Here is an 11959-nt window from a genome sequence, read left to right as displayed (position 1 = left end):
GTCGCACAGCTGGTAGGGGCGAGGCTGGGATGAGGACCGGGTCTTCCCAGGGGCGGGCAGGAGGCTTTGGCATGTGCTGTCCGTCTGCCTGGAATGCGCCCCCCACCCCTGCCCCCATGAGCACGGCTGGCTTCTGGGGCTCGCTGGTCTTCGCAGGCATCACGCCCTCTGCGAAAGATGTCTGGGATTTGCTTCAAGACAACCTTGGGGGGGAAGAATCCATGCAAGTGCAGATGACACCGGGTTGGCAGCTGCTGGAAACGGGGGACGGCGAGGTGGGGCTTCACTACACCAGTCTGTTAATCTTTGCATCTATTTCAAATTTTCCACTAGAGAAAGTGGAATAAAACCTGGCCTTTCCTAGCGTCTTATTTTAACCTGCAGTCTCCCCCCTCCACCGCACCCCCCAGACCCCCACTGCCCGCCTAGCTTCTCCAGGCCATCGATCACCCTCTGGTCCTGGGTGGATCGAACCTGTTCGTTTGCATTCTGTCCGTCTCCCCCACCAGCCTCGTCAGGTCCGAGGTCCCGGGGTCTGTCTCTACAGGCTGGCACCCCAGCACCCAGCACGCAGTGCCTGGCTTTCGGGGTGCTTGGTACACATTGACAATGACCCCAGGTGGCCTGGGTTTGCGTCTGAAGGTTCTTGACTGACCCACCTCGAGGCAGAAAAAGGGTGGCCTGTCGGCTCGGGTTTCTGGCCCGTGGGGTCCCTCGGCCTTCCCAATCCCCGCCTCAGGCCGCGCTGAGCCCCTAAGTGTCCCATTATGCACTATTCACTTCTCACTTTGTTGGGTCCGTCCGCAGCCTGCGCCCTTTTGTCACAGGGCCCGTGAGTGAGAGCAGCTATTACCACAGGCCTCATTATCCCAGCCTGAGCAGAGGGGAGGAGCCTCCCGGCTGGCACTTTGCGGGGGGCCGCCCCGCTAATAACCGAGATAACAGCCACCACTCCTGAGCCCCGCCGGGGTGGTGCGCCTGCGCCCAGCATTGCGCACGCATCCTGCCATCCAACCCCGACGGCGCCGGCGCGTGGCTCCTGCGCGCCCCGGCTCTTCAGAGGAGGAGGCCCAGACGGGCCCGCACAGCTTCTTCACGCTCAGCATGGCTCTCAGGGACGGGAAGGGCAGGTCGCACCCCTGTCCCCGATGCAACGCTGATGTGCAGAGAGGGCGTGCCCTGCGGGAGGACACGGGGCAGGGACACAGGGCCCACAGCCGGGGCGGGGCGGGGCGGAGGAGGGCAAGCCGCAGTCCCCACGCTCCCCAGCCGGGCGGCCAGGCCCTCACTGGCCCCCGACCCCCACAGGGGCGATGCTGGCTCGGGGAGCATCACCACTTGCCTGTGGGCACAGGGCTGGTGAGAATCCAGGCGCTCCGCCCACAATGCCTGCTGGATGGCATGTCTTCTCTCTGGGGTACCTGGGCCTAGTGTGGGGCACAGCGACCCGACCGGGCCCAGCTGGCCTGGGAGGAGGCAGGAGCCGGTGAAGGAAGCCGGGGTATAAAGAAGGGACTGAAATGCCACTGTTTCCTCCCAAACGAGGCGTCTTGGGGGTTCTTTCAAGCTCTGATCTTTGGTATTAAACACTGTCCTTCCCCAGCCACTATTTATTTATTTGTTTGTTTGTTTGTTTGTTTATTTGGCGACGCAGCCCTTGGCTGACCTCACAGATTGCAAGGACCTTGTCAGCTTACAATACTTTATTTTTTATTTTTTTATGCCTATAGCACCTGGTCTTCCTAGGTGGCCTCCCATCCAAGTACTCACCAGGCCCGACCCTTCTTAGCTTCTGAGATCAGACGGGATCGGGCTTGTTCAGGGTGGCATGGCTGTAGACTCCTTAGCCTTTAAAAAAATGCAATAATTAATATTTTAAAGTTAATTAAATTTATTTCTGAATAAGTAATTTCTTCACTCCTTAGCGGCACAGAGCATCCTGTACAGCAGCCCCATCACAGAGACAGCCAGAGCCTCTAACCGTGTGGGGGACACCTGTGCACAGAGCAGGGAGGAAGACCTCTCAGAAGAGGGGAAATGGGTGAAGGGCTGGCTTTCCCGGGGGGTCGGGGGGAGCGGCACGTGCAAAGGGTTACCGTGTGACACCTGACACGTGTCCCAGGCCAGGAGAGGGGTCTGCCGGGTGAGGCCAGACTCCCAGAGCCGTAGGCCTTTGGGCGGCGAGCTGCTCCGAGCCTGGACAGTGACCAGCGCCTCATACAGCCCTCGATACGGAGGACACTTTCAACTGACGTGGCAGTGTCGATCACCCCAAAGACACCCTTGCGGACCTGGGCGTTCTCCTTCCCGGCCTCCCAAACTCTCCAGGCCCCCTGGACCGGTTACGCCACAGGCAGCCTCGAGGAGGGCAGCAGAGTGAGCCTCTTGGGACACGTGACTCTGCCAGCTGGAGGTGTTCAAGGTGAGGAAAAAGGCACCCCTCTTAGCCTCTCGGCCCCGCGTCTCCTCACCCACCTCCTGTAAGAGAGCCGCCCCCCCGCTGGTCGCCCAGCCCAGCAGCCAGGCCAGCCCTGGCTAAAGGCAGCAATCAGATACTTAGCCCCCACCCTCAGCTCGAGTCCCTCAAACACGTTTTAATTGTAATCCCTTAATCTCTCTAAAATGGCCAGGCTGGCTCTAGGGCCTTCACCCAAACAACCCTTTCCGTCCCCCTCCTCCCCCAATTAAGGGGTCATCCCGGCAGAGAGCCCCTTGCCCAGCGAAAGGACCCCCACCTGGGAGGGACAAGATCGGGCACAGATGGCGCCGTCCACCTGAAGTCCCCCCAGGTGCAGCTGCCGGCCTCGGGCTGGGCGTCCTGTAAGAGAGCCGCAGCTGCGGTGCCTGGGCGTGAGCTGCGGTGCCTGGGACTGCCTGTGTCTCCTGGGTCCTCTCGTCCTGGTTTCTGTGTTCTCTGGGAAGCGTCTCTCCCTGGCCCTTTCACAGTGACTTCCATTTTTCTGTCAGCCCACCCAGGCCACCCCGTGCAGGCCAGCTGTCTCCTTGGCACTTGTGTTCTGTTGCAGGTGGAGCTGAGGCCAGGGTCCCGACGGCCTGTCTCCTTCCTGGTGGCAGCCCGATGGTGACCTTAAGCTGACCTCAACAGAGCGCAGCCTTGCCCTTGGCCCCTCATGCCCGCTCAGGCCTCTGGCCCCGTCAGCCACACGGGCCGGCAGAACATCGGCTGCCTCTGTCCCTGAGCCTCGGGCAGGACAGAGGCAGGGGGAGGGACGAGATGAGCCAGCATGTGGCCCTGTCTGAGGCTGAGCCTCCTGAAGCTCTTTCCTGGGAAAGTTTTGTCACTAATTGACTTGCAAATGCCTCGTTTGTCCCCAGATTCATAATTAGTGCTAAGGATTTCTAGGGCCCCATCCTGGAGGAGCTTTCTGGGGGCAGCGTGTTCCTCTCTCCTCCCTGAGGTCGGCTGGGCTGGGGGTGGGCAGAGCTGGGCACCGGTGCCCAGCTGCCATCCAGCGTTCCCACGGGTCTGGTGCCAGCGTGTGAAAGGCGAGGTGCTGGGGCCCGGGGGCAGGGGCTCCCCGTCATCCTTCAGACGGGACCGGGGCCAAAGCTCCAAGGCTCCAGGAAATGACAGGGCTGGGGAGCGGGCAGGGGCAGTGGGTGGGGGCCCGCTGGCGCCCCCAGGAAGGAGAGCCCAGCGGCTGCCGGGGGCTGGCATCGCCAAGCCTCCGGCCCGATGAATGAGCCGACAAGGGGCCTCTCTTCCCCACGGCTCCCCCACAAAGGCCTTGGCCGCGCCACTGGATGCGGGGGCCACCGGAGGAAGAGGAGAGGACACGCTCAAGGGCACCCCAACTCCCGCCTGCAGGCCCAGGAAGGGGCGCTGGGCTGGGGGCCCAGGGCCTTGGACTTGGGTCTGCTGAGCTAGGCGGGCCGCCCCCCCAATCCCCCTGGGCCTGTTTCCCCTATTGCATTGACTCTGGCATCTGATGTCCCCCTCCTGGTTTCTGTCCCCTTGGCTACCCCCAGCAGACCCACCCGGTCCCCCACTGCCAGTGCTCAGCCCTCTGCAGCCCAGGGGCCCACTCAGGCCCACCCAGGCCCAGCCCCTAACTCCCAGCCCCCTCGCCGGGTGCTGTCTCAGCCCGCCAGGAAGGAGACGGAAGGGTCTGAGCTGCAGCCGCTGTGGAGTCAGACGGGCAGGGCCTTGCCGTTCGCCAACCGTGGGACCTGCGTGTGCCTGTCACACCCGTCCAGGCCTCATCTGTGAAAGGCCTCGTGGGTTGTCACCGGACACTGTGTGGGACCTGGCACGGGGTGGACGCTCAGTACACGCCTTCCGGCCCTGCTGCCCTCCCACAGAGTCCGGTCAGTTGGCCTGTGGCCCTGTGGCTGGGGCGTCTTTTCACAGTCCGCCCCATCTTTTCTGCCTGACTTTCCCCGCAGACCCCCTCTAGTCCCCACTTCATCTCCGGAGCTGGACCGGGCCAGTTTCCTTGGCAAGTCCTTCCTGAACCCTAACCCGCTGCCCCTCCCCAGGCCTGGCCTCTTCCCAGGCTGCCCTGCAGCTGGCGCCCTGGGGGAAGGGGTGGGTGGGCTCTATGGTAACCCCGGAGGACAATGCCCCACTCCTCATCTGCATACAGACGGTCTCATTTGCATACAGACAGGCCTCATCTGCATATGCTCAGTAGGACTCTGGGAGCACATTCCAGAGTGTCCCTCGGCCCTAGTCCTGGCATCCCTCGCCCAACCCCTCGCTCCTCTCCCCTCCCACCTGAGGCGGGCGCCCCCTGCTCTCCTTTCCCTCCTCCCAGCTCCACCGCCTGCCCGACTCCTTCACCCGGAGCCTCCCTTCCGAGCCAGGAGGCCACCGAGGGGGCAGAGGGCTGGCCCCATCACTGCTGCCTCTCCCCGCCCAGGGCCCCCCAAAGCCCAGAGGGTAAGGAGGCCGCCGACACTGATGGCGGGCTCTGGGGCCCAGGGCAGAGGGGAAGGGCGACCTCCAGGCCAGACCCTGCCTCCACTCACCCCCACCTCCCAGGGACAGAGCCCCTGCCTGTCCACCTCCCGCAAGAGGTTCCTGCGAGGCTGGGCAGCAGAAGGTTCCATGAGGGCAGGGAACCTGGGAAGGAAGCATGCTCCTGGCTGGCGAGCCCTTGAGTAGGCCAGACTGCCATGCAGATGAGCAGCCTCCTCTGCCCCGATCAGCCCTCCCAGGCGCCGTCTTTGTGGGGGGACCTGGGCTCCTTGGCAGGTAGGTTGGGGGGGCCTGGGGCCTTCTCCTGACAGCCCCTACCAGGCCAAGGACCCCGGACACAGCCCTCCCCTGCTCTGGACTCATTTTCTCTGCAGAACGAGGAGCTGGTCACACCAGGTGTCTCCTGGAGGGAGGCTCCTTCCTGCCCGGGGCCCAGGCCAGGCACCGAGGGGCCCGAGGTTCAACTGGACCTCGAGCGAGGACTCCTGGTCTAGAGGAGCTGGGGGCGCTGTACTCGGTGTTTAAACAAGCAGAGCAGACATGCGTGTTGCCACGTGTCTGCGGCGGCGCAGGAGGGGAGTGGCGGGGGACAGGGACAGGAAGGAGACACGCCTGTCCTCCGTGTGGTAGCACTGTGCCGTGTGCATTATCATCAGCCTTTATTTAGAAAGATCATAGGATTCAGACTGCAGGCCTGAGAGGCAGCGGGCTGGGCGGCTTGCAAGGCGCTGGCAGCTGGACTCTGCCGCTGTCCAGCAGGGCCTGTCTCCAGGGCGAGGGGCGGTCTTCAGGGAGGTGTTGGATACAGACGTGTTGTGGAGAAACAGGCGGGGGGCAGGCATTGCTGAGGAAGGGTCCCTTCCTGAAGGAGCAGAGGCCCATCCAGTGGCCTCCCAGACAGGCTGGGGGTGCGAGCCACCCTCTCCCACTGTCCGGGTCCTTGCGGCATGGAGGCAGGCCCCGGCTGGGGCCCATCGCTCTGCGTCCGGACTGACCAGGTCAGCGTGGTGCCCCCAGGGGGCCTGGTGTGGCTGAGAGGGATGGAAGCAGCCAAGGCCAACTCTGCTCCACTCCCCATGGGGCTGTCCTCACGAGGCTCCCCGCCTGTGGTGAGGGTGGCTCCCAGCACTGGTCTCTCAGAGCAAGGGCCCCCTCTTCTGTTTCTGCTCCCCCGACCCTGGCCCACAGGCACATCCACGCCCACCAGTCCTGTTGTTCAGCGGTCAGGAGTCTTTATTAGGCAGAGGGCGGATGCCACCTCAGAGGGACCCCAGGTCGGATGGCAGGAGAAGCCGGGCCAGACGGCAGTGGGCTTGGGAGCAGGGGTGAAGCTGTCTCATCCCAGGTGGCTCCAGGTGTGGTGGGTGGGCTGCCAGGCTGAGGGCTGGGGCCTCCCCGCTCCCACCCTGCTCCAAGGCTCCTCGGAGGAGGCGCCATCCTCCAGCTGCTCCAGGAGGGCTTCTCAGAGCGTCCCCAGCCGACTGCATGATGTAGGTTCTTTTTGGTCTGAAAAGAAACGTCCAGGTGTCGAGTGACTAGGGTTCTTTTTGGATGGTGACCTTAGCCAGAGACAGAGGACAAACTTCCAGGGAGAGCACGTCTCCCAGGTGTTCTCCCAGGGCCATGGAGCTGAGTGGGGAGGGAACGGATGCCAGGGGTGGGGACACAGATGCGCACGCCCAGGGGACTTGCTTCAGGAAGGCGAGGAGCATGCTTCCCTTGGCCAGGGACCACCCTGGGGGGTTTGGGTGACTTCCACAGTTCCTGTGGCCTCTTCCCGTCCTGTCTTCGGCCAGCAAGGACTGTTCCCAGCATCCTTCAGACTTCAGCTCTGCACCTGAGAAGCACAGCTCCTTCCTCAGAGAACTTGCCAGAAGTCTGCCTATCTCTCCTCGCAGCTCCGCCCACCGCGTCGGGGACGTGTTCTGCCAGAAGCCAGCGCGAGCAGAGGGAGCATATGCTTTGGGATCCAGGAAGCCCCATTTGAAGCCCAGCCCAACGTGAGAGCCCCAGAACTCTGCACCACATGTCCTTCTCCGGGGGACTACACCTTCGTGAGCGGGGACAGCATTGCCCAGTTTTCAGGGCCGTTGTAAGATTTACCGAGATCACAGCTAAGGAAGGGCTTACGCTAGCAGGCGGCGGCCTAATGAGGGTCAGCCCCTCCCTCCCCGGGGTGGGGGCCTGTGCCCAGGACTGAGGGTGAGATCAGGAGGGATGCACAGCCTGTGACTGGTGGGGTGACCGTGGGCGGACGTCAGAAGCATGGCTGCGGGCCCAGCGCTCCGTACCTGCCCCACATGGGAGAGGGAGCCAGCAGCTTTGGAAGCCCCCAAAGTACACCTAGGGTGACTTCTCCAAGGGCCTTAAAATCGGAGAATCTCAGAGGAGACTTGAGCCAGTGCCTGTTTAGCCCTACTCCACCCTGGTCCCTGTCACTCACCCACCTAGACTCCGCCCAGGTCCCTGCCACCCCTCCACCTAGACTCCGCCCAGGTCTCTGGCACACCCCCACCTAGACTCCGCCCAGGTCCCTGGACTGGGGGGATCGGCAGAGGAGGCCAGGTCCCTGCCACACCCCCACCTAGACTCCGCCCAGGTCCCTGGCACACCCCCACCTAGACTCCGCCCAGGTCTCTGGCACCCCTCCACCTAGACTCCGCCCAGGTCCCTGGCACACCCCCACCTAGACTCCGCCCAGGTCTCTGGCACACCCCCACCTAGACTCCGCCCAGGTCCCTGCCACACCCCCACCTAGACTCCACCCAGGTCCCTGTCCCCCTCCACCTAGACTCCGCCCAGGTCCCTGTCCCCCTCCACCTAGACTCCGCCCAGGTCCCTGTCACCCCTCTACCTGGACTCAGACTTTCAGGGCTTACCTCCCTCCTCCCTGACCCACCTCCTCCTTCCAGAACCCCGCCCACAACCCCCAGCCCCCTTTGCCAGGCCGCTAACCTTGACCTTGATCACACTGTGAAGGCTGGGGATGGGAGGTCTGTCTTGCCTATCATACTGGAAGCTACCCGAAGCTCGGGACTTGGTCTCCCCCAAACCTGGGCTCCTCGCAGCCTCTGCCCTTGACTCCCTCTGGCCCTCCTCCCGGCCTGGGCTGGCCCCCGGCGCGCCCCTCCACAGCTCCCTTCCCCCATCCCCGCTCCAGATCCTCAGGCTGCCTGGGAGCCCTTGTAGCCCCAGGCCAGCTGAACTGGGGGTACCACAGAGGAGGCTGGCAGAGGAGGCTGGTACCCATCGGGCCTGGGAAGGGTAGTGCATGAAGCTGCCTGCAGGGCCCTCCCTGGGGTGGGGGAAGGGTCTCCTCCTGCTCTATGCCCAGCCCGACAGAGCATCTCCTAGCAACCTGCAGTAGCAAGGGGCTGGGAAGAGGGTGGGGGAGGGGACCCAGGACCCCATAAATTACCCCAGCCCCACCCTGCCGACCACCCTCCCCCCACCTGCTGTTCTTTCCGGGTTCCCTCTGCAAAGCCGGCCCCTGCTCAGTGGCCCGTCTATGTTCCCTCCTGTCAAGGTGACCATTCTGTGCCTTCTGCTTGAGTCTAGAGGGGAGCATTCGCACCGTCTCGGGATGTCTCGGGGATCCTGTTGGAACCTCTCCAATGGCAGGAGGGGGAATCTGCCTTCCAAAGCCCCCCTCCCCTGCAACCACAAGAGCCTAGGAGGCTAGCTTTCTAAGGGTCTCTGGCTCCTGCCTCTTTCTTTGGGTGGGGATGGGGGCAAGGAAGGGGAATTCCTAAGCATTTGGTGACACAGACGCCCCTTTTCTCTGATGGCAGAGCCCAGGAAGCCCAAGCAAGGGACCCCAGCTGCGGGCGGCCCCCCCTTACCTCTCAGGTCAGCCACGTCTAGCCAGGGCTCCAGGAACCGGGCTCCGGCCGCTGGACCTGCGAGGGAATTAGCAAGGTTTTACAACTTCCTGGTTGGGAGGAAGAACCTGTCACAGAAACAGGAAACTGGGCGGGAACCTCTTAAATCTGATCTCCTTACTGGTTTCTCAGCCAGCTTAAGTGACACAGGGAGTATGTGGCACGGAGCCTGACATACAGTCAGCCCCCACTTGCGCTATTTTTAAAAATCGCATATCGATGTGGACTTTTACTGGATGGATATCGGGCGGAAAGGATAAATCCCCAGGGACCTTTCTCCCATCCTCCAGAAACCCCATGGGAAAATCCAGATATGAGGTAGTGACTTGAGGACAAGATGGCAGCCGATCGCCATGGCAACGGCAGAAGACGGAGTCTGGTTGGTTGCAGGGCAGCGCCGGGGAGCCAGCTGGTGCCAGATGGACGAACCCAGCAGAAGGCAGCCCCAGCCGGGCGAAGCTCGTGCCCCTGTGCCCAGGGCGCCCCTCCATATGCCGGCTCCCGCCTGCCACGTCCCCGCAGACCCGGGGGCTCCCCACTATCCGGGGGATGGCGCGCAAACCGCTCCCCTCCGGCCCGCCGGCACACGGGCACATGACCGCCCGGAGACAAAGCCCCTCCTGTGCCCAGTCTCCCTGGACCGGGTCTCAATTCGGCTCACTCCTGACAACGCTGAGGAACCCCGAGACCGGGACTTGGAGCGTCCTGCGCGGCAGGGCTTGGAGGCACCAGGCGCCCCCGTGCAAGGAGGCCACGTGTCCAGCCAGTGCCCTGGAGAGCTGGGAGGGGGCAGAGTGGGTTCGGGCAGCGGGGGCACTGAGCCCACTGCCCCTGCCCCATCCCGGGTCCGTGTTCACACGGGGCCAGCAGGGAGACCCTCCAGAGAAGCATGGAAGAAGCTGCGGTCACGGGGTCCACAACCAGCTGTCACAAACGTGCCCTCCAAACCCGTCTCAGCAAGACGCTGGCCTGTGCGGGGCCGAGACTGCCCCAGCCAGCCGGCGGAGCCCAGCTCTTTCACACCAAGTGCCCCTGTCCTCCCCAGTGGTCCAGGCCCCACCTCGAGACCCTGGCAGCCCTCCCTGAGATCGCCACCTACCTGCGGTGGCTCCTCTGACCCTGGGTCACTCAGCATCTAGGATGACGGGACGTCTGTGCAGAGCCTTACAGAACACTGGCATTCACGCGGCCCTCCTGGCCCTCAGAACTGTGGAAAGGAGCGACGTTAGGTGACGGGCCTGAGGTCACCCGCTAGGAAGGGAAGGGAGCCAGAATCGGTACCCCAACCGGCCTGTCCAATCCGAGTCAAAAACCAAAACCTCGTTTCATTGCCCTTCCTGGGGACACAGCCTCTCTAGCAAACCTGGGAGCCGCCTGAGTTCACGTCTGCTGAGTTCATTCTTCTGCTTCTCGGGCCCCCAGTGCAAACACGTATTAGAAGGGACAGCGCACAGAGGTAGGGGCCTGCCCACACTTCTGATTAGAATCAGTGGCACTGAGGCCAGGCACGGGCAGAAGCCTCCCCGGGAGACGGGGACAAGATTGGGTGTGGAACCGAGGCGGCTTGGGGACACCCCGTCAGCTCTGCTCACTCTCCCAGCACCGTCCTCCCTGGAGGGGGGGCCTGTGCAGGAGCTGGAGGGAGACAGTCCCGGTGCTGGGCGAGTGAGGGCTGAGGAAGGGGCTGCAGGGGCTGGTGGGTTGGGAGCTACAGGGTGGGTGGGGCCTGGGGACAGCAGACTGGTCCTGACTGGATCAGGCACAGGAGTCTGTCCCCAGGAGGCTCCACCCTGGCCTCACTGTGAGAGCCTGGCCTGGTCGCAGCTTGTTTCCTCCCTGGACCAGGATAATGCTTGAGGCCACCCCTCAGCCCTCGCCTGCCCGGCCCCATTCCTCCCCGACCTCTGGCGGGTGCTGGGGAGCTAAGCCCCCTCACCTGACAGGCCCACTTCCATGGCCACTCACAGAGAGGTCTTTGTGCAGAGGCTGGGCCTGGGGGAGGGGGGTAGCTGGCACCCCCACCTCCCACATTCCTACCCGGTGGCCAGCAAGGCCTTGTCACCTCAGCCAGTTTCTCCAGGAGGAAGGCTCTCAGAGCCTTGGATACTCCGTTAACCCTCAGGCATTCCCTCCTCCAGAGGGTTCCGGGACTGAAACCTGTTCTTCACTGCAGGGCCCAGTGGCCCAGCTCCTGTCCCGACCTCAGGGCATCCGAGTGCCGGGGACCAGTCTCGGCTTCTCCACAGCCCCGCCCAGAGCTCCAGTAGACCCCTGCGTGAGCGTGAGAGAGACCGTGATGCGTGAGAGAGACCGTGATGCATGAGAGAGACCGTGATGAGTGAGAGAGACCGTGATGGGCGGTTCTAAGCGGGGACAGGCAGGGATCCCCCCTCAGGTGGCTTCCAGGCTTTTCACACGTCCCTTCACTTGTTTACAAGGGGCTGAGAGCCATCTAAGTGTCTGGCTGGGTGCTCGGTCAGTGGGCGGCCAAATGCGGGGGTCTCCGTCCCTCCCGGGAGTGGGCACGTGCTGCTCCCAGCCACAGCCTGCACGCGCGCCCTGCGCCCCGGAGGCTGTCAGCTGGTTTCCCAGGACCCTCGAATCCCGGCCCGGGTGGAGCACGCAGCTCCTAGTGAGCGAGGTCTGCCTCTGCTCCCCATCCGCCCCCAGCCCCGCTGCTTACCCGGCTCTTCCCCACCGCCTGGCCTTGGGGTACGGTCCACTCTCCACCACCCGCTTCTCATGCCTCAGACCGACGACCGCACCCCCTTCCTGCATCCCCGGCTACTACTTATCTTTGGGTCCCCTTAGGAATGGTGGCTGGAGGGGTGGAAATGAATGAGAGCAGGAAGGGGAGAAAAGCCCACAGCTGACCCTCGCGGGCGCTTCCGGCCAGAGGACCGGCCGACCCAGAGGATGGGTGAACAGAGCCCAGAGAGAGACAGCGGAGGAGCCGAAGGCCAAGGGAGGAGACAGCACGGCACAGGTGTGGGTACGAGCTGCCCGGTGGAGGCCCCAGGCCTGGCCTAGGCTGTTGGGCCCAGTTTCACCGGGGTCGGGGAGGCGGCAGCCAGACAGCCGAGCCGAGGAAGACACACTAGGAGCCTCAGCTCGAGCGCACGTCCGTGGGCGAGAC

At 63.6% G+C, this 11959-nt stretch overlaps 1 protein-coding gene and 1 pseudogene across 1 annotated transcript in view; both read right to left on the bottom strand.

Moving 5' to 3' along the window:
• Positions 1-1721: 1721 nt before the first annotated feature.
• Positions 1722-1840, bottom strand: LOC112472171 (annotated as a pseudogene).
• Positions 1841-8106: 6266 nt separating this feature from the next.
• The window catches only part of MEF2D (myocyte enhancer factor 2D), a 72696-nt gene continuing 68843 nt past the window's right edge, over positions 8107-11959 (bottom strand). Inside the window, exons 14-15 of the mRNA XM_025040843.1 lie at positions 8785-8841; positions 8107-8147 (exon numbers count right to left, since the gene is read on the bottom strand). Of these exons, the coding sequence (XP_024896611.1) occupies positions 8107-8147; positions 8785-8841 (98 nt within the window). The remainder of the gene's footprint in view (positions 8148-8784; positions 8842-11959) is intronic.

This window comes from Pteropus alecto, unplaced genomic scaffold (genome assembly GCF_000325575.1).
Source record: "Pteropus alecto unplaced genomic scaffold, ASM32557v1 scaffold49, whole genome shotgun sequence".
NCBI lineage: Eukaryota > Metazoa > Chordata > Mammalia > Chiroptera > Pteropodidae > Pteropus > Pteropus alecto.
Note: the sequence above shows the minus strand (reverse complement) of the source record. Positions and strands in the feature narration are given on the sequence as shown.